This window comes from Lepus europaeus, chromosome 4 (genome assembly GCF_033115175.1).
Source record: "Lepus europaeus isolate LE1 chromosome 4, mLepTim1.pri, whole genome shotgun sequence".
In the NCBI taxonomy this organism is placed as follows: Eukaryota; Metazoa; Chordata; class Mammalia; order Lagomorpha; family Leporidae; genus Lepus; species Lepus europaeus.
In genome coordinates, this window is record NC_084830.1 from 158,278,223 (window position 1) to 158,299,383 (window position 21,161).

Below are 21,161 nucleotides of genomic sequence, written 5' to 3' on the forward strand. Positions count from 1 at the left end.
TGGGAAACACAAGCAAACGCCATTCCTTGGTGACATCACAGGAAGTTACACACAACGAATACACAGGTGCGAGCTCTATAAAGTGTGCTAATGCCTACCAGGTAAGCTGGCCCGGAAGACAGATCTGGGAATGACGTTTGTATGAATGACTCTGACTCATGCAGCTTTACAGGAAAGCTACAAAGTCTGGCTCGACGACAGCAGGTGCTCCTGGTAGGCAGGAGAGACTGACTCTAGGTCCACAGGGGAGGGCCAGCGTAGTCTGCCCAGGACGCGGCCAAAGCTAGAATAGCAGATGGAGTACACAATGCTCGCTGCCAGTCTGTGCAGTTCCTGTCAATGCCCACACGCCCTAACACAGCCCTCAAAGAGACCCTGGTGTTTGGCCTAGTTCTTCCCATCAGTTCAAGGTTCATGGGTTCAACACACCTCACTGCCACAGGCACCACCCAGATTCCTTTCTTCTGAAAAGAAGGCTAACAATAGACTCTCCTGTGTAAATTATCTCCTTCTCTACTGGCGTTAGAGACCTGACATTCATTAGCAAAGGCCTGGGGCTGAGACAGGAACCTGCCAAGAACGAGGGCTGCCTTCCAGCTGTTCTGAGTGTGCCTCTGGCAACAGAGTCACTGTTTGGGCAAAACTCTGCTACGGATGAGTGTTTAATGAAAGAAAACCATGCGCAGTGGCCTCCCATTCACTGTACCGCAAACATCCATCAAATCATCTGTTGGCATTTTTGCTTGGTCTTTTTAAACTGCATGACTTCCTCCGGCTACATCTTTGTTTCACAGCCAAGAAAGGCAACCTCTAATCACTGCATTTAGAAACAGAATCGAATGTCCATAAAAATGGTGAGAGAAAGCAAATACTTCAGAGTGTGAATCTATGGTCACAGCTATATATAACTTCAGATTAAGGAGAGAAATATGAGGAATTAAATAAAATGTTTCCGCACACACATCTTCACCCGCACTGTGTTTTCCTTTCTAAATTTCCTTTACTTTTGCAGGGAGTTGTCTTAATAGTGGGTGCAGCTTGTTTGCCTTTCTGAACCATCAGTGTAAGACGTCACCCCACCAGACTAGAGCTCACAGCCACTTCCTCGTGCGTGGGGCGGAGACTGGGGTACCTGTCCGTGTGGGTGCCTGAATGCTCCTACCAGCTCTTCAGAGTTGGGCCCATCCTGTGGTGTGAGGGTTAAGCCTCCACCTGCAATGCCCGCATCCCATGTAGGTGCCATTTTCAGTTCCGGCTGTTCCACTACTGATCCAGCTCCCTGCTAATGCACCTTGGATGATGGTGCAAGTCCTTGGGCTCCTACACCCATGTGGGTGGGAGACCCAGATGGAATTCCCAGGCCCAGCTCCAGCCATTGCAGCCATTTGGGGAGTGAACCATTGGATGAAAAATCTCAAACTACTACCCCCCATGTATCTCTGCCTTCCACATAAAAAATAAATCTCTAAAAACAAACAAACCCACAAAGATTTCTGGTTCAGCACTGTAGCACAGTGGGTTAAGCATCCACTTGCAGTGCCGGCATCCCATATGGGTGCTGGTTCGAGTCCCAGCTGCTCCTCTTCCAATCCAGCTCTGTGCGAAGGCCTGGGAAAGCAGTGGAAGGTGGCCCAAGTGCTTGGGCCTCTGTACCCACCTGGCACACCAGGAAGAAGCTCCTGGCTCCTGGCTTCTGATTGGCCCAGCTCCGGCCATTGTGACCATTTGGGGAGTGAAGCAGCGGATGGAAGACCTTTCTCTTTCTCTTGCTCTCACTGTAACTCTGCTTCTCAAGTAAATAAATAAATCTTTAAAAAAAAATTTCAGAGTGAATTCCACAATTTTCAAGCTCAATCCCTGCAAGAGGACACGTTCTTACTTTTGGTGTCAAATTGAAATAAGTGAAAGAAAAAAACGATATTTGGGCCAATCGTAAAAACAAAGCCACTCCTAACACATGTTTACTGAGAACACGGTGTGAGGATGAGTTATCCAGATGAACTTATGTGACTTCCCAAAAGCACAAAGTGGACAGAATCTGCCAGAAGCTGCACAGGGAGGGTCGGGCCAAGGGTACAAACCCGGGGAGGTTCTGCGGATCGAAGGTATGGCACAGCCACCGTGGTCAACAATGCCATAGTGTTCGCTTGGGTGCTACTAAGAGAGCATATCTCAGAGTCTCACCCCCCCCACACACACACACGGTAACTACGTGCTGAAATATGTGCTAATCTGATCATGGCAATCACCGACACGAGGTAACCCGTGTTGGGAGTCATCATGTTCTGCACCTTCTATACCAATTTTTACTTGTCCATTATGCCTCAACCAAGCAGGAAACCTAAAATCTCTAGTCCCTGCACCCCAGGAGCCACTCTACTGGGGTACAGAAAGCAGCAGCCTGAGGCAGAGAACCCAGTGAGACACCCAGCGAGGCAGGGCGGCAGCTAGGGGCTCTGCGGACTCCCGGTGGGAGTCTGGACTTCTCCCTGATGGAGGACAGAACAGGAAAGCTTCCAGGAGGAGGCAGCATCGGAGCTGCTCCTGCAGAGCCACGCTGTCCTGGGGAGAGCAGCATGGGCACGGCAGCAGGGGCTGTGACGGGCTGGGAACCAGGGGAAGGCACAGAGCAGCCTGGGTGAGGCCGGGCCTGGGACAGCAGAGAGGGGTGGGGCAAGACAGCAAACACGTCCTCAGGCCCCAGCAAGGAGCCTTGCACCTGCTGTTCTATTTATTCCCCACCTCTCCAATCCAGCTCCTTGCTACAGGGAGAAGACGACGGCCGGGGGCTGTGGCCCACAGTTTCTGGAAGGCTCGCAGTCCCCCCACCTCGGTCTCCCCACACCCACCAGTGGGCCGGCCCACGCTCCGCACACCTGCCTGCCCCGGGGCCGGTCAGGATGGTCTTGGCAGACACCGGGGAGCCACTGCCGCAGAAGAGGACTATGCGGCGGGGGTTACCCAACCTCGGGAGCCTGAGTGTGCACGAAAGGCCTTGCCTTTCCCAGCATGCTATATTTATACCGCGTTTTCTAAGCAAGTATTAGAATGCCCCAAAACCTCCAGCGAAATCTTACTTCCCTCCTTTGCCAAATGTATTTTTATTATGGAATTTAAGCCTTTTAGATGGCATAAAATTAGAATGCAAACCCCTTCCCCTCTTCCAACCCCACAGTTCCCTTACTCTAAGTATGGCTCATTCTTCTAAAAAAACACTTATGTACCCATAAACATATAATATGCCTTTTTAAAAACACAATGAGATCATTATTTTGCTTTTCAGTTTAATCTATCTTGGAGATCTTTCCAGATCAGTGCACAGAGACCAACCTTGTTCTAAAGCCACACAGAGCTCCAACTCAAGGAAGCAGCCAATGAATATTTAAATTGTGTAGAGGTTTTGTCTTGTATATTCTACTTATTTGTGAGGCAGAAAAAGAGAGAGAGAGATCTCCCATCTTCTGGTTCTCCCCCAAATGCCCTCCAGAACTGGGGCTGAGCCAGGCTGAAGTCCTGACCTGGGATTCAATCCCAACCTCCCGTGTGGATGGCAGGAACCCAGCAACTTGAGCCATCACACGCTGCCTCCCCAGGTACACAAAAGCAGGAAGCTGGAATGCGGGGTAGAGCTAGGAGTTGAGCGCAGTTTCCCATGTGGGACATGGGTATCCTCACTGGCATTTTAATCACTACATCAAATACCTACCACTTGCCTTGTTCATTTTGAAAAACAACACTGTAGGGGCCAGTACTGTGGCGCAGCGGGTTAACGCCCTGGTCTGAAGCACTGGCATCCCATATGGACGCTGGTTCAAGTCCTGGCTGCTCCACTTCCGATCCAGCTCTCTGCTGTGGCCTAGGAAAGCAGTAGAAGGTGGCCCAAGTCCTTGGGCCCCTGCACCCACATGGGAGACTCGGAAGAAGCTCCTGGCTCCTGGCTTCAGCATGGCACAGCTCCAGCCATGCGGCCAATTGGGGAGTAAACCATCGGATGCAGACCTCTCTCTCTCTCTCTCTCTCTCTCTCTCTCTCTCTGCCTCTCCTCTCTCTGTGTAACTCTGACTTTTAAATAAATAAATAAATCTTTAAAAACACTGTATGGGCCAGCACTGTGGCATAGCGCATTAAATCGCCATCTGCAGTGCTAGCATCCCATATGGGTGCTGGTTTGAGTCCTGGCTGCTCCACTTCCAATCCAGCTCCATGTTAATGTGCCTGGGAAAGCAGAAGTTGGCCCACGTGCTTGGGCCCCTGCACCCAAGTGGATGCAGCTCCTGGCTCCTCGTTTTGGCCTGGTACAGCCCTTATCTTGTGGCCACTTGGGGAATGAACCAGCGGATGGAAGATCTCTCTCTCTCTCTCTCTCTCTCTCTCTCTCTCTGCCTCTTCCTCTCTGTAATTCCACCCTTCAAAGAAATAAATAAATCTTTAAAAATAAATACATAGATAAAATAAAAAGAACACTGTCATGAATCCTTTGTGTACCAAAATGAATTGACTTGTGGTCACTGTAATGTATTAGCCTCTTGGCTACTGTCACAGACGAGGTCTCTCGTGTAAGACAGAGTTGAGCAGGGTTTCCTATCAGTGTCTTAGCACTGAAGGGGAAGATTTGAAGATAAGTTTAAAATCAATTTTCTAACAAGAGTATTTCAGGCCATACTTTGTTGCCCTTGAGCCTGGCAGGAAGACTCGGGCTGGTACTGCAGCTCCCGGCCCCCAGCGCCCCAGGCCCCTTGTGCAGAATTCCTCACCCCACACAGGGACCGGTCAGCTTTCCTCCACGGAGGAACCCAGACACTGCCCTCTGCCTCCACCACTGGCCTCCCTCCCCCGGTTTCCTCACTCAGGATGACAATGCAGGGCCAGGTGTACCAGAGTGCTGGGTTCCAGGCCCAGTCCTGCGTCCAACTCCAGCTTCCTGGTGCCCCCGTTAGGCCCTGGCCTGGGGGTTGTGCAGACTTTCTGTGGAGTTCACCAGTCACAGGTGATACTGGGACACCCAGCCATCTTACCAGACAGAGCTGTCACCAACGCCCTGCACGCGGAACACAGATGTATCTAGGCGATGGCTCTAGATACGACCTGGATTCCGTCTGGCCCAGTTCCAGCTGTTACAGGCATGTGGGAAGTAAACCTGCAGACGGAGTATCTCTGTTTCTCTTGTCTCTGTCTTTGTCATTTTTACTTTTCAAATCAACAAATATTTTTTTGAAAATGAAAAATGTAGGTGATAATTACCAGCATCATAGAATTCCAGAGCTGGGAGGGATTAGTGATCACTTCATCCACACTTATCTGTTCCTAGATGTGTCAATCATGGCCCATGGGGGTTAAACATCTCAGCAAAATCACAAAACCCACTGCTGGGCAGCCCACACCCTGCATGCCTCTGCAGAGCTGGCCCCACCACGGAGTGCCAGATGCCACCTGCGTCATTTGCTTAGAAAGACCCTTTTTGTCAAACAAACAAACAAACAAACAAAAAAACATGAGAGCAAAATGTGTCTACAATATTCCCCTGAGTAGAAATGATGATTTTTAAAAAAGATTTCTGGAGGCCGGCGCCGTGGCTCAACAGGCTAATCCTCCGCCTTGCGGCGCCGGCACACCGGGTTCTAGTCCCGGTCGGGGCACCGATCCTGTCCCGGTTGCCCCTCTTCCAGGCCAGCTCTCTGCTGTGGCCAGGGAGTGCAGTGGAGGATGGCCCAAGTGTTTGGGCCCTGCACCCCATGGGAGACCAGGAGAAGCACCTGGCTCCTGCCATCGGAACAGCGTGGTGCGCCGGCCGCAGCGCACTACCGCGGCGGCCATTAGAGGGTGAACCAACGGCAAAGGAAGACCTTTCTCTCTGTCTCTCTCTCTCTCACTGTCCACTCTACCTGTCAAAAAAAAAAAAAAATTAAAAAAAAAAAAAGATTTCTGGAGCTGGTGTTGTGGCGTAATGGGTAAAGCTGCCACCTGCAATGCTGGCATTCCATATAGGCACCAGTTTGTGTCCCAGCGGATCCACTGCCCAACCAGCTCCCTGCTAACAGCCTGGAAAAAGCAGCAGAAGATGGCCCAAGTGTTTGGGCCCCCGCCAGCCAGGTGGGAGAGTCAGACGAAGTTCCAGGGTCCTGGCTTCAGTCTGGCCCAGCCCTAGCTATTGCAGCCATCTGGGGAGTGAACCAGCAGATGGAAGATATCTCTCCCTCTCTCTTTCTCTCTCTGACTTTCAAATAATAAATAATTTTTTTGAAAAAATGGTTCTGAGAATATAGGTAGATATGGCACAGATAATAAGAAAAACCAAAATCTTATTTTTAGATCTACTTAATGTTTTTTCTCCACGAAATTCACTTTCAGAATGCCTAGCAAGTTCCCAAACTGACACACTGAAGTCTCACCTCCCTCTCCCGTCCCTGGCGAGGTGTTAACAAGCAGGTGCTGGCAACACTGCTCACTGTCATCAGCGAGACCTGTGGCGCTCAGGCCACCTGCCACCCTGGCCACGGACTCCCAGCCCTGCAGCTGCCTGTTCCCCGGCACTCTAGAGTCTTCCTCCCATGCACGCTGCAGGAGTCGAGACCAGGGACCCTGCAGAGCTCCAGGAGATGTCTGTGCAAGACCGCGACGTCACGGAGCAACCAGCTCCACCCTCCAACCCTGGGCTGCAGGAAACACCTGTCCTGCAAGTGGCCTGGGTGACGTCACGGCCACAGCCCAGGCAAGAGGAAGGCCAGAAACATGGTGTGAATCCCAGATGTGCCACTGACCTCTTACGGTCTCAGCTTTCTTGCCTTTAAAGTAGGGACAGCAACAACAGAACAGGTTTCAAACTGCCACTGACGCGTCTGGTGCTGTACACAAGGACCCAGTGCCTGACACATGGTAAGTATGTACCCTCTCTCTGCCATGTGGCTTCTCACACGGGACAACCAGAAGCAGAAGGCAAAAACACAGGCTGGGAAAAGGGAAAGGAAAAACATCTTCCGTTGGATTTCTGCTGAATCAGTAAATGACGAAGAGACGCGCACACGCTGGGAGCCCCACGACCCCACGGCTTCTCCGTGTCTCAGCCTTCCGTGTTTAGGGTCGGAGTGAGTGACAGCACTGTCTGGGAAGATGGCTGGGTGTCCACACATCACGTGGGACTGGTGTGCTCAGCAGAAAGTCTGCACGGCCCCGACGGGACACTGAGGCAAAGACGGGTCGTGCCGGGCAGCCCAAGGTCATACCTGTGTGGGACACCAGGGTTCAGAGGTCACCAATTCAAATGGCAGAGAAATGAAATGTACGACCGACCAGGGTTACACGAACCCCAGGAGGCAGCAATCACAGCTTAGGTGATTGGGTTCTTGCCACTCCCCTTGGGGAAAAGGGGGTTGAGTGCCCTGTTCCCAACCTGGCCCAGTCCTGGCTGTCGGCATTTGGAGAGTTAGCCCGTGGATGAGAACACACAAACACAGTGTTGTCTCTCTCTGTCTCTCTCCATGTGTCTCTCAAATTGAAAAAAAAAGTGCATTTTTAAAGAGATAAGGATATCACAGTGTAAAATATTTTGAAATTCACATACTTTTTTCATAATATACATTTCCAATAAACTGTGAAGATCTCATGGCTTTCAAAAATTTTGCACCTAAACAAACATATGTTTTAATTCCATTTTTTCCCCTGAACTTTCTGAAATACAACTATACACTTAAATTCTTTTTTTTTTATTTTTTATTTTTATTTATTTATTTATTTTTGACAGGCAGAGTGGACAGTGAGAGAGAGAGACAGAGAGAAAGGTCTTCCTTTACTGTTGGTTCACCCTCCAATGGGCGCTGCGGCCGGCACACTGCGCTGATCCGAAGGCAGGAGCCAGGTGCTTATCCTGGTCTCCCATGTGGGTGCAGGGCCCAAGCACTTGGGCCATCCTCCACTGCACTCCCGGGCCACAGCAGAGAGCTGGACTGGAAGAGGGGCAACTGGGACAGAATCCGGTGCCCTGACCGGGACTAGAACCTGGTGTGCTGGCACCGCAGGCGGAAGGTTAGCCTATTGAGCCGCGGCGCCAGCTACGCTTAAATTCAATGAGGTCATAATAGTAAATTGAAAAAACTCTAACTGGAGGCTGGCACTGTGGTGCTGTGGGTTAAAGCCCCGGCATACATCCCATATGGGTGCCAGTTCAAGTCCTAGCTGCTCCACATGTGGGAGACCCAGAAGATGCTCCTGGCTTCGGATCAGCTCAGCTCCAGCTGTCATGGCCATCTGGGGAGTAGACCAGTGGGAGGAACTCTCTCTCCATCTCTTCTCTCTTTCTCTCTCTCTGTATTTCAAATAAATAAAATAAATCTTTTTTTAAAAAAACTCTAACTGCTCACCAAAGAATAACAGGAAATCAATTTTTGCAAACTGGGTGAACCAAATGCTTGTGAACTGTACTACTGGACAACCAAGCAGCAGACAGAAGGGGAATCTATAAAGTTATTCCAGCTGACAAATGAAATAAAATGATAGAACGTCACATACTACAACCCCCAGTGATCTAACAGCTGCTAACATCAAAAAAGTGTGGAGAAACCAGTGCCAGGTGCCTGCAGGGACCTAACACAGCACTGCCAGCACCTCCCGGCCCCCTGCCAAGGGAGCCACCTGAGTCCGATCCAAACGCCAGGGAACCAGACAGCCAGGTGTGCACCCTCTCTGCTGAGACTCTGGGAAACACCTCCATCCAGCCCAGGTCCTCAGGCATCCCCAGAGTGTGTAAGGGCAGGAAGAAGCTAACAGAGCCCATCGATGAAAAGGCACACAAAAGTCACACCTTTTTTTAAAAAACTGGACAAAGCTAAAGTATGGGGGTCAGCTGTTGGCTTGTGTGATAACCCCACGAAGAGGCAGGGAAACAGGGGCTATCAAGGCCAGGACACGGCGAAAGGTGACCAGGATGGGCTGCGAGGCCGGGGACTGGCAGAGCTGTTTCTTGGCCTCAGGACTGGTAACAGTGGTGCTTGTTCTACAATAATTCAGTAAGCTGGGGATTGTCTCACCCGGCTCTTTAGTATTTGGTTTTTATTTTACAATAAACTGGTAAAAACAAAAAAAGCTTTAGAAGTTAGACGTGTCAGCTGAACAGGACCCAGTGTTGGGATGCACGAGAGGGAGAGAAGCCCACCCTATCCCCCGGAGTAACTCAGTTCTGCCAGGAACCTGCATCTGCGGCTTGCTTCAGTGGCCTGCTGCTGCTCCGGGTAAAATTTACCCTGTTCTGATTCAAAACTCACCTGGCAACATTCTGAAACATCTTTAAAGTTTATACTCCAAATGACAGGCTCCAAGCCATCTCAGGAGGGTCTCAACTCGAACCCACCCCTTGGATGTCCCCTGGAATTGCAAAAAGCTGTCTGTCGGGCCCTGGGTGCCCAGACACAGACTCCACATCTCTCACTCCACAACAGGTGCACACACCAGCAGCACACACTGCGCGGCTCATCTCTCTGTGAAGATGCAAACCCACAGACAAGCCATGGGGTCTGACAGGACAGGTGCACGAGGCAAGGGCTGGGGAGACAGCACAGAAAACAGGGGCACTGGCAGCAGCCCTGCGGCTGCCCAGAGCCTGGAGGCAGCTGAGCTGCCAGGGGCGACTCTCAGCTCAGCCAGGCTGATGTCACCTCCGAGGGCCTCCTTCCTCATCAGCTAGGGAGGACGGGCAGTAGGGTCTTGCTCACGGATCCACGCCGAAGGTGAAATGCAACAATGCATCTAAAGCCCGCTCATCGTAAGGATTCCATAAACACTTTCCACGATGACAGGGGCGGGGAACGTTTCCAGAAACGTAAGGAACTCTCTTTTGATGGACATCTCTGGGTTTGAGTGCAGCAGTACTTGCTATTTTAATAAACCTATGATCATCGACATGAAAAAGCAATCATGGGGCCGGCGCCGCGGCTCAACAGGCTAATCCTCCGCCTTGCGGCGCCAGCACACTGGATTCTAGTCCCGGTCGGGGTGCTGGATTCTGTCCCGGGTGCCCCTCTTCCAGGCCAGCTCTCTGCTGTGGCCAGGGAGTGCAGTGGAGGATGGCCCAAGTGCTTGGGCCCTGCACCCCATGGGAGACCAGGAAAAGCACCTGGCTCCTGCCTTCGGATCAGCGCACCGGCTACAGCGGCCACTGGAGGGTGAACCAACGGTAAAGGAAGACCTTTCTCTCTGTCTCTCTCTCTCTCACTGTCCACTCTGCCTGTCAAAAAAAAAAAAAAATCATGGTACTTCCGACACCCTTTTCCCCGTTTTTTGTATGCTTATTTTGTAACCTGCAACTTAATGAATTGGTTTATCAATTTTTTGAAGATTTATTTATTTGAAAGACAGAGTTACAGAGAAGGGCGAGGCAGAGAGATCTTCCATCTACCGCTTTACTGGTTTACAACTGGGGCTATGCCAGGCAAAAGCCAGGAGACTTGAGCCAGTACCTGCTGGCATAGCAAGTGGCAGCCTTACCCTCTATGCCACAAAGCCAGCCCTCATACACCTTCTATACCACTGTTTTTTTTTTTTCTCCTAACTACCATCATGGGTGGCTTTAACTCTAAAAAAAATCTGAAATTCCTATTATCAGGAGTGGCGGTGGCCTTGGTGGGACAGCCGTTAGGTTGTCAGGGGCTAGCGCAGGTGCTGTCTGCACCGATCACCATACCTACTGCACCTTCCTATTGGCACAGGCTGTAAGGTTCCCACAGTCGAGGGTCCCCCTCAATACCCAAAAATCACTTGCACAGCTCCCCTTGGTGTTGTGACTCAGTTCCAGCCAAGGAGACTCAAGCCAGTAGCGTCAGGAAAGGCTCTATCCCCTGATGTGAAGAGACAGACACTAGAAGGGAACCTTGGGATGCCCCAGCCCTCCACACAGACAAGAGGCCTCAACAAGGTCACGGAAAATGTGTATTAGGAAAAGCCTAGGCACTGCTTTAAAAATGAACTTATCGGCCGGCGCTGTGGCTCAATAGGCTAATCCTCCGCCTTGCGGCGCTGGCACACCAGGTTCTAGTCCCAGTCGGGGCGCTGGATTCTGTCCCGGTTGCTCCTCTTCCAGGCCAGCTCTCTGCTATGGCCAGGGAGTGCAGTGGAGGATGGCCCAAGTGCTTGGGCCCTGCACCCCATGGGAGACCAGGAGAAGCACCTGGCTCCTGCCTTCGGATCAGCATGGTGCGCCGGCTGCAGCGCGCCAGTCGCGGCGGCCATTGGAGGGTGAACCAATGGCAAAGAAGACCTTTCTCTCTGTCTCTCTCTCACTGTCCACTCTGCCTGTCAAAAATTAAAAAAAAAAAATGAACTTATCGGGGCTGGTGCTGTGGTGTAGCGGGTAAAGCTGCCGCCTGCCATGCCGGCATCCCATACAGGTGCTGGTTCAAGTCCCGGCTTCTCCCCTTTGGATCCAGCTCTCTGCTATGGCCTAGGAAAGCAGTAGAAGATGGCCCAAATACTGCACCCGCATGGGAGACCCGGAAAAAGATCCTGGCTCCTGGCTTTGGATCAGCACAGCTCCGGCCACTGGGGCCATCTGGGGAGTGAACAAGCAGATAGAAGACCTCTCTCTCTCTCTCTCTCTCTCTGCCTCTGCCTCTACCTCTCTGGAAGTCTGCCTTTCAAATAAATAAATAAATGAAATATATAAAAAATGAGCTTATCAATAAATGTCATTTTCTACAAACATCCTGAAATACCCTCTCACACACACTTCCTGTGAATGGCATCAGTGGAAGCCGGCACTGTCCCTCGCTGGAGGAACCGCTTCCTGGCCCCTCGACGGCACGATGCAGACAGAAGGCAGGATGCTAAGGGCAGGAGGGCAAGGACATGGAGCCCCTGGCGCCTCCGGCCCCACCCGACCGCGGATGCCCCTGCACGAGACGCCAGGCTGGGCATTCCCTTCCCTGCAGCCTGAAGCCATCCAACAGGCACGTACAGAACTGTGTCCCTCAGAATTCATTCGCTCGAACCCCATAGTGAGGACAGCGTCACAAGGTGGGGCCTTGTGGGAAGCTCCACCCTCATGAACAGATGGGCGCCCCTGGGCAAGACGTGGGGCGGACTCCCTGCCAGCACCTGCCCTTCCGCCTCCCGTCTTGTGCACGTGGGAGCACATCGCACCGCTCCCCTCTGCCTCCTTCTGCCGTGTGCAGACGCCACCAGAGCCAGAATCTGCTGGCACCTCCATCTCAGACTCGCCAGCATCCAGTACTGTGGACAGCAAACTCCTGCTCCTAACAGATGACCCACAGCAAGACAGACTTCAGACGCTCGCCTCCTCGTTTGCTCGTGGGCGCCCTAACCCCTGCGCTGCGGAATGTGACTGCTTTTGGAGACGAGACCCAAGCAGGTGACTCAGCTAACAGGAGGAACTTAGGGCAGGCCTTGTCAGTGTGACTGGTGTCCTGGGAGAGGTTAGGACCCAGAGACGCCAAGGATACACACAAGAGAAGCTGAAGGAACCCACTTCCTGCAGATCTGAACTGCAAGAAATATTAATGGAAATTCTTCAGGCTTCGGGGGCGAGGGGGCGGGGGGACTGATGCAAACGTAGGCCTGTTCTAAAAAACGGTGAACCCAAATAGGATCTCTAAGTGGGTAAATTAAAAATCACCCTTTTTGGGGCCAGCGCTGTGGCATAGTGAGTAAGGCCACAGCCTGCAGTACAGACATGCCATATGGGTGCTGATTTGCGTCCCAGCTGTTCCACATCCCAACCAGCTCTCTGCTATGGCCTGGGAAAGCAGCAGAAGATGGCCCAAGTCCTTGGGCCCCTGCACCCGCATGGGAGACCAGATGAAGCTCCTGGCTCCTGGCTCCTGGTTTTAGATCTGCACAGCTCCATCTATTGCTGCCCTCTGGGGAGTGAACCAGCAGATGGAAGACCTCTCTCTGCCTCTCCTCCTCTCTCTGTGTAACTCTGACTACCAAATAAATAAATAAACCTTATCAAAAAAATCATCTTTTCCCTCTCCTGCTTTAATGGCTTGAAAAGATAACTGTGCAGAGCAAAAGTAATGGATCTGCAGGGATTACCCCGAACAGAAACAAACCACGCGGCAGTCACAACACTAGGGGCATTATCTGCAATGTCCTTTAAAAGGCGACTGTTAGACACAACTTGTGTCCCCTCGTCCCCGTGACCCCCCACCCATGACTGCACATTCATGTCCTGAAGCCCTGTCCCCCAATACGACCACACTCGGAGACAGGAGTTTACTAAAGAGGTGATTAGGCTAAAGCACATCGCAAAGTTGGGGCCTCATTCCAATACAACTGGTGCCTAAGAGAGGGGGGCCACACAGAGAGAGGCCCACTGCAAGCTGAGGGGAGAGACCCCAGGAGAAACTAAACCTGCTGACTCCTTGAACCAAGAGCAAAGCAGTAAATGTCTGTGGTTTCAGCCTGCTGGGCTGTGGTGCGTGCTGTGCAAATGAACACACTGGTAGAGACAGAACTTCTGAGCCTGACTGTACAGACACGAACTGGAAACCAAGGAGAACTTGGGACAGACCAGGGCTGGACATGCATGCTTGTAGGGCATCAGAGCCAAGTGTGCAGCAGGGAGAGTGGGCCGGCTCGTCGCCTGCCCCCGCCATCTGACTCTGCAAGTCACGGCCCGGCCTCCTCCCTCCACCTCGTTTCCTGAAGGGTGAGGAAAGACTCAGTTCATTTCACACTCGCACATCCCTGATCAAACAGCAAACCCGGAGAGGGAAAAGCAGTGGTTCCAGGAAAACTTTCTCTCAGCCCACAGCAGGACGCCTTTGTTATTCCCAATTCCCCTGGCCCATTAGGGTAATAAACTAAAAACCTCCAGAGTCAGAAATGGGGAAGAAAGTCTCAAAGTCAGACATGACCCCCCATCCCCTACCCCCACAAAAAAGGAGAAGGAAGTTATAGCAAGATTTAAAAAAGGGTAGTTTTGCATTTTCCGGTTGCTGACCATTATGAAATGAGGACCCTCTCTGAGGGAAGGGATGAGGGGGGCCCTGCAGGCGCCTGGACCTCAGGCAAAGGGAGCGGGCCTGGGACAGGGAGAACAGGCCGCCTGGGACTCAGAATCTCCCAGTGGGCCTGGGCTCTTCTGAACATGTGCTATGCTGGAGAGGAGGAGGAGGGGGCCCATCCCAGAGCAGGCTTGGATGGGGCCCCTGGCAGGTGCTCATCAGCCGTCCAGCCTTGTTGGGGCGCCGTGGTCCCAGCTCCACTCTGGACTAGAGCTTCCTGCCAATGTGCATCTTGTGGAGCAGCAGGTGATGGCTCAAGTCGTGGATCCCTGTGATGCACGTGGGAGGCCTGGATGGAGTCCCAGACCCCTGGCTTCAGTTTGGTCCAGTCCTTGCTTTCTGTGGGCATTCTGGGAGTGAACAAATGAATGGAATACATCTTTCTCTCTCTCTCTGCTTCCAAATAAAATGAAAAGTATAAATGACATTTTATAAAAACATTGGCTTCCCTTCTATCTGGGAAGATGGACTGGGCCCTGTGGCTCCTCCTACTCAGATACATCCCACACAATCACCTGCTGTGGCTCATATCCCTGCAACAGCAGGCCCTGGGTGATCACATGACCCCGCAGCCGGTAACTGCTGGAACTGGGCTGCAGCTACCTCTTGCTCCTCTGGCACCTTTGGTGGTGGTGGTGGTGGGGGGTTCACGCTACAGTCACAGATGGCTCAGAGACCGGCTCCGCTGTGGCCCAGAATGGACACCGTCCCCTCGAGAGCAGACCCGTGCAGCCAGTCCATCCAGGCCCACCACCGGCTGGGTGCCTCCCACACACTGATAGCCAATGAGGAAAGTCCTGGTTCAGTCCACTCAGCAAGCATGTGCTGTGAATGCCGGCCCAGTGTTTAGGCGGAGACACAGTGTGCAGCAGGCTCCAGCAGTCATCCGCACCAACCACTTCTCCATGGAAGTCATCTTTATTCCCAGTGCTCATGAAACCAAACAAGCAGAATTCTGAACTTAATTCCCTTCTCTACTAAAGAAACAGATTTGTCTACAAGTCCGCGAGGGGCGCCCCAGTGGAGTGACCTGCTTGCAACTCCCTCACCCCGCTCTTTCCTTTCTCACGCCCCGTCAGCCACCTGCTCGCTAACCCGCCTTGTTCTAGACGCCAAGGGCAGCCTTCGAAAACCACCTGGCTGGTGCCCCCCCCCCCCCCCCCCCGCCTGCAGGGGGTTCTGTGCCTCAGAACCATGAGAGCCACCATGAGAAAGCGACCGCTGTCTGCAAGGACAGGGTAGGGATAACGTGATTCACGCTGAACCTGGGGGGTTTTTGATCGAGTTCCTCAAGTAACTTTCTGCTTGACGAGAAAGCATGATTCCTCGGGAAACAGGTTCACTGTGGTTATATCACTGGGTTTAAAAAAAAAAAAAAGACATCAGGAAAACAAAAGTGCTTCCTTCGGTGTCTCCTTTTTTTGAGAAAAACAATGTTCTGAAAATCACTCTACTGCCTGGCTGAGGAGGTACCTCTGCTTCCCTTTGGGAAACACAATGGAACCCTGAATCCATTTCCACCAGGGCCTTAGCTTCAGGGACCCCTTCTTACCAACACGCATCTGGGACCCAGTTCCTTTCCCTCTTGTGTTTCAGGCCTTCCTGCGTATGTGAGAGAGTTGTGCAGCACTAGCATACAGCAGGAGCTCAATAAATGCTTGCTGTGTGCATGAATGGTGCTCACCTCTGGGCTGGATGCCTTCATGCCCAAGGACTGGCAAACATGATGGTCTAGGACCACAGGCCAGCTGCAGTCTAAGGCGGCTCTTGCCTCCGACATTCTAGAATCATCTGCCCTGCACCTTGTAGCTCATTTCCTCTTCAAAGTGGAAAATGAAAATGAACTGCTCTCCAGCGGATACTGAGAGCACATGGCCTCGCCTGCAGGTGCAACAGGCGCTCTGGCCCTCTGCTGCTGCTGTTGGGGTTTGATCCCTCTCAGCTGAAGAGCAGACCTCAGAGCCACCAGCTGGGACCCTGGGGCCAGTCCTCACCACCAGCTGCAGGCGAGCAGGGGCTGAGCCCTCAGCCATGGGGTAATGCACTGCTGGGTGGCGTGACAGGCAGAATGTGGGCATGCAAGGACATCTGTGGCACCAAGAGTCCCCTGGCACCACTGTGCTCTCCTCAACTTCCCATCAGAGCCAGACGCCCGAGGAGGCCCAACTGGGTCAACCCTCCCCAGTGTCATACACACTGGCCCCTGTGCCAGTGTCAGGGCCAAGAGAGGCCCTGTACGGGAGTGGCACCTGTGTGCCCTGTATCCCCTGGAGAAAACAGGTGACTCTTACCCATCGGCTTCTGGGGGTTAGGAACCCCAAGACCCAGTTCCTCACCTGTGCCAGACACAATGGAGGGGGAATGGAAAAGGACCGCTGATGTGGCTAGGGGCTAAGCTGGATTGTGAACGTGGCCTTGCTGTCTGCGACCATGAAGGCAGCTGGCTTCCGAGCAAGGCCACGGCCAGCCCAGCGGGAGAGAAACAATGCATGGATGAGCACAGCCAGCAGCCACAGCTTCGAGGACCAACGATCTGACGCTCCCCAAGCCGTAAACCACCAGGCCTCTGCTCCTCCCCCAGCCCGCGTTTCCCAGTGAGCACCGTCTGGACGTCTGGACGCAACCCTTCCTCTCCACACGCCCTTTCCTCCAATTGCAACAGAACAACTGCTGGGAGCGGGCCTCGAGAATGCTGGGCTCCCAGCCCTCGTGTGTGCTCCCCACCCCGCGGCGCTTGCCGGTCCTCACCATGCTCCCCGCCCAGACACCCAGCACCCGCGGGTGACACGCTCAGAAGCAGGAAACACAGAGACCACAGCTGAGAACATTTCCCCACACCACTACCCCTTTTGTGGCTAAGTCCAAACACGGCGGAGGAAAAGGCACAGTGGAGGGGTCAAAGCTGTGACGTGGCAGGTAAAGCTGCTGCCTGCAGTGCCGGCATCCCATATGAGTGCCAGTTCGAGTCCCGGTTGCTCCACTTCAGAGCCAGCTCTATGTTCTAGTCTGGGAAAGCAGTAGAAGACGGCCCAAGACCTTGGGCCCCTGAACCCTCACAAGAGACCTGGAAGAAGTTCCTGGCTCCTGGCTTCGGATTGGCTCAGCTCTGGCTGCTGTGGCCATTTTGGGAGTGAACCAGCGGATGGAAGACCTCTCTCTCTCTCTCTGCCCCTCTGTAACTCTGCCTTTCAAATAAATTAATAAATCTTAAAAAGGAGAGAGAGAGAAAGAGAGAGAGAGAGAGAGAGAGAAGGCACAGCAGAGCCAAAGCATCCCAGTAAGAGACAGTCCAAGGCCCGTGTGTGCAGGGTGCCACCCTTGAGGTGGGATCCTTCCCTGCTGAATGAATGATTCAGTGATTCTGAACTCATCTGCTAATGTCGATGAACATCCTGGCTTGCAGAGTAGAGAGCTGAACCCAGACAACCAGTACAGAAGGGACTCAGTGGTTCACGAGGAGGCAGGTGCTGACGCACTTCCCTAAACTTGACTCAAACTACAGATAACCCCGTGTGCCACGGGCGGCGACGTGTACGGAGAAGACACCTCTAGTGTGGCCGGCTGGAATATTAACAGCAAAGCGCTGACTTAGCACCCCACAGCAGATCTAATTAGAAGGTGGCAATCAATGTTTCGAGGTGTTTAATTAAACTCGGTAATTATTTCTTCCCTTAAAGAGAGATGGCGTCATAGGTTTACACCGCCAAGTCTAACGTTCCCGTAGTTAAAACAGTGTGGAAACACCCTTGCTGGACACAAATCAGGACAGAAATGGCAGCACAGGCAGGGGTGGACCCACCCCGCTCTCCCTGCCTCGCACCTCAGTGAAACACTTCCCCCTCTCTGTCTTTCCCTCCCAGCCAGACAATGCTTTCTTGTCTAGGGAGTGGGGGGAGGCAGGGGATTTTATGAGATGTAAAACTCAGAGACCATCACAGCCAGATGGGAACCTGCGCACCGGGCAACCAGCTCACAGGTTAAGAAACCAGGGGAGCAACAACTGCTGTTTTAAGGGTGCAAATATCATCGGATTTAAAAAAAAACGAAAACACGTGCAAATACGCCCTGCACTGGGAGAGTACTGACCCCGAACCCCCAGCTGAGGCTGAATAAGCAGCCCCAGCTGCAGGCCCTCCACGGCTTCATCCCTTCCAGACTCCGCTCTGGACCAGGCTCTCTGTGTTAGAAAACCACACAGCTGAGAAACTCGGTCTGAGGTCACCGTGTCCATAAACATCTTCCAGGTGCCCAGGCCTGAGGGTGGGCCTGGCGCCTACCAGCGGGGCTGGGTCCCAGGTGACCTGGCGGCAGGTGCGGAGGGCACGCGTACACGCACACACACATGTAAAACACACAAGAACGCCTATGCACACGCGTGCACACGCGCACGTAAACACACGTGGACGGGCCCACGCCACACGTGGACTGCGCGCGCAAGACGCCCATACACACATGGACAGGCAGGCACACGCGTGCACACGCGCATGTAAACACACGTGGACGGGCCCACGCCACACGTGGACTGCGCGCGCACAGACGCCCATACACACATGGACAGGCAGGCACACGCGTGCACGCACGCACACAACTCACAGGAAGTCTCCTAAAAGTTCTCAAGGCAAAGCTGCTGCGGTGGCGGCCGCTCGGCGCCGGGCTGGGGCAGGGGCCCGGCGGGCATCGCAGCCGGCAGCGTGGGCCAGCGCGGACGCCCACTGGTGCGGCGGCCGGGACGCCCCCGCGGCAGCCGCGCCGACCGAAGCCGGGCGCGGAGGGAACGCGGCCGGCCGCGTAGCCCGGGACTCCGGGCCGGGCGCCCAGGGCCCACGAGGGTGGGCGCCCCGCGGCGCGCACTCCCCCGCACTCCCCACTTACTGGAGCAGGCGCGGAGACGCGAGGGCTTCGGGGGCGATCGGGGGCTCGCGGGCGTCCGCGGACCTTGCAGCGCGCGCGGGAGGAGCCGGGGCCGGGGGCGGAGCCGGGAGGGGTCCCCGGGCGTGGCCCGCCCGGCCCGGGCAGTGGGGAGGAGCGCGCGGGGGAGGAGGAGCCGAGCGCGCGGGCAGCGGGAGGGCGGGGGTCCGAGCGGCCCCGGCGCGGGGGGCGGGCGGCGGCGCGCACACCTGTGGGCGCTGGGGGCTGGGGCCGCGCGCCCTCGGGCCGCCGAACTTTCTGAAGCTGCAGAACTGCCAGGCCCGCCTGGTTCATCCCGCCTTGTCCAGGCGGAGCTGGTTAGACGCCGGGTGCACGTTCGCCCCGGGCCTGGCGCGGAGCAGGCGCGTGTGCGGGGCCCGGCTGCAGCCCGTGTGCCTGGCCGTGGAGCACAGTCCGTGACCGCGCCCGCGTCGCCGTCGATTTTGACTTTTCCCTTTTTTCTCGTCTCTGTTGGCCCGAAGTCTGCCTGGCGACGGGTGACGCGCGCCCGACTCCTGGTTCCCATTGGCGGACGACGTCCGGTGTTGGAGGCCTTGGGGGCAGCGGGCTGAGCGCTGTCCAGCAGGGGGCAGCAGCCGCTGGGTCTCCCCTCTGCGAGAGCCCTGGCGCCGGGGAGACCTAGTCCGAGGGGTTCAGGGCCCCGCGCAGCCCTCACAGCCAGCCGCGGGGCAGACCTCAACGCCACGCCGCACGGAGCTGGGGGCGCACCTCCCTTGACGCCGGCAGCCACGGGGTGGGGGGGGGGGGGCGTGTCTCCGCCCTGCAACCGCAGAAAGGGAATTTTGCCAAAACCCCAAGTAAGCCAGCAAAGTTGCTGCCTTGCAGCCCGGCGAACGCAACGTAGTCTGCCGGCACCTGGATTGCGTCCTACGGGACTGAGGCACTGAGGAGCTGTAACACAGCGCCATGTGAGTTCCTGAAAACTCCAGCTGATGCAGGTGGCCCGGGCGGTTAGAGACCAGCGCAGGCCGAGGGTGGAGCGGAGCAGGATTAAGGGAGTACACAGGATGGAGGGGAGGGGAGGGAGGGGAGGGGATGTAGGGGTGGGGAGTAGGATGGATGGGATGGGACAGACGAGATGGAATGGGAGGGAGGAATGGGAGGGGAGGGGTGAAAGGAGTGGACTGGGAGGGGTTGAGATGGATGGGGTGGGAAGGGATGGGATGGGATAAATGAGATGGAGTGGGAGGAGGAATGGGAGGGGTTGGAATGGGATGGATGGGAGGGGATGGACTGGGTGGGATGGAAGGGGGGGGGCGGGGAGGGAAAAGTGTTGTCAGGGACGATTTACCCCTGTGTGGATTGGCAGGCTCAGTGGTGCTGCTGGGTTGGAGGCAGGGACAAGGCGGGCATTTTCTAAACACCTCTGGGGTCCGCGGTAACCCAGCTGCAATAGGTTAAAGAGGTTGGGGCACTCGCAGCCTCCCTCATGCCCGGGTAATCCGGAGCCATCCCCGAATGCCCATGGCAGTGACACTGGTCACCACCAAGTGCGAGTTCCAGTCTGGGCAGGGCTGTGAGCAGCACAAAGCTCTGCGCGAGAGAGGAGGCGTCCTGCGGGCCACTGCGCCACGGTCACCCAGGCTGCTGGTCGTCAGGAACCCCCACCCCACGGGCGCTTCCACCCCGGTTCCTTTCAGTCTCCCTTCCCCGGGGCAGACCTCCCACGCCCCAGACCCCCACCCGCTTCCCTCCCTCATCTGGCTTGTCCTCCGCCCTCTTGCCAGCAGTTCAGCCCCTGCCCCGCGAGTGCCCCGCCCCCACTCCTGTCCCTGTTCCCACCTGTCAGTCATTCTCAACACCCGCGGGTCTGCAGGTTCATGACCTCTGAGATCAGCCGAGTCTGTGCACCATGGATGGGAGGGAGGGATGGGGCTAGCCTTGCCCACCCCTCACCCTTCCTAGGTCACAGAATATATAGGGGTCAATAGTAGAGATTTTTCTCAGCCTCCTGCCCCAGCCACCAAAAGCACCCCTGCACCCCTGCTCACCCTGCCTTTGCTTTCTTTGAGCGGCTCAGGGCAGACCCATCTGCCCCTTCTCCAGCCCTCCCGGCCCCCTTCCATCTTCTCGGGTCATATTCTGAGCATTAGCTCCCCCCCCACCTTTTTTAAGACATTTATTTGAAAGTCAGAGTTACACAGAGAGAGGAGAGGCAGAGAAAGAGAGAGAGAGAGAGAGAGAGAGAGAGAGAGAAAGGTCTTCTATCCGATGGCTCAC

The 21,161-nt window shown here is 54.6% G+C and overlaps 1 protein-coding gene across 2 annotated transcripts in view; it reads right to left on the reverse strand.

The window, feature by feature from the left end:
- TNFAIP8 (TNF alpha induced protein 8) overlaps positions 1 to 18,968 on the reverse strand; it is a 113,176-nt gene extending 94,208 nt beyond the window's left edge. Inside the window, exon 1 of one of the 2 annotated variants that reach the window (XM_062189815.1) lies at positions 18,885 to 18,968. In XM_062189815.1, coding sequence (XP_062045799.1) covers position 18,885 — 1 coding nt within the window. In that variant the 5' untranslated portion in view covers positions 18,886 to 18,968. Of the gene's footprint in view, positions 1 to 18,605; positions 18,625 to 18,884 lie in introns of those variants that run through there. The other variant, XM_062189816.1, reaches the window with a different exon arrangement.
- Between the last annotated feature and the right edge of the window lie 2,193 nt (positions 18,969 to 21,161).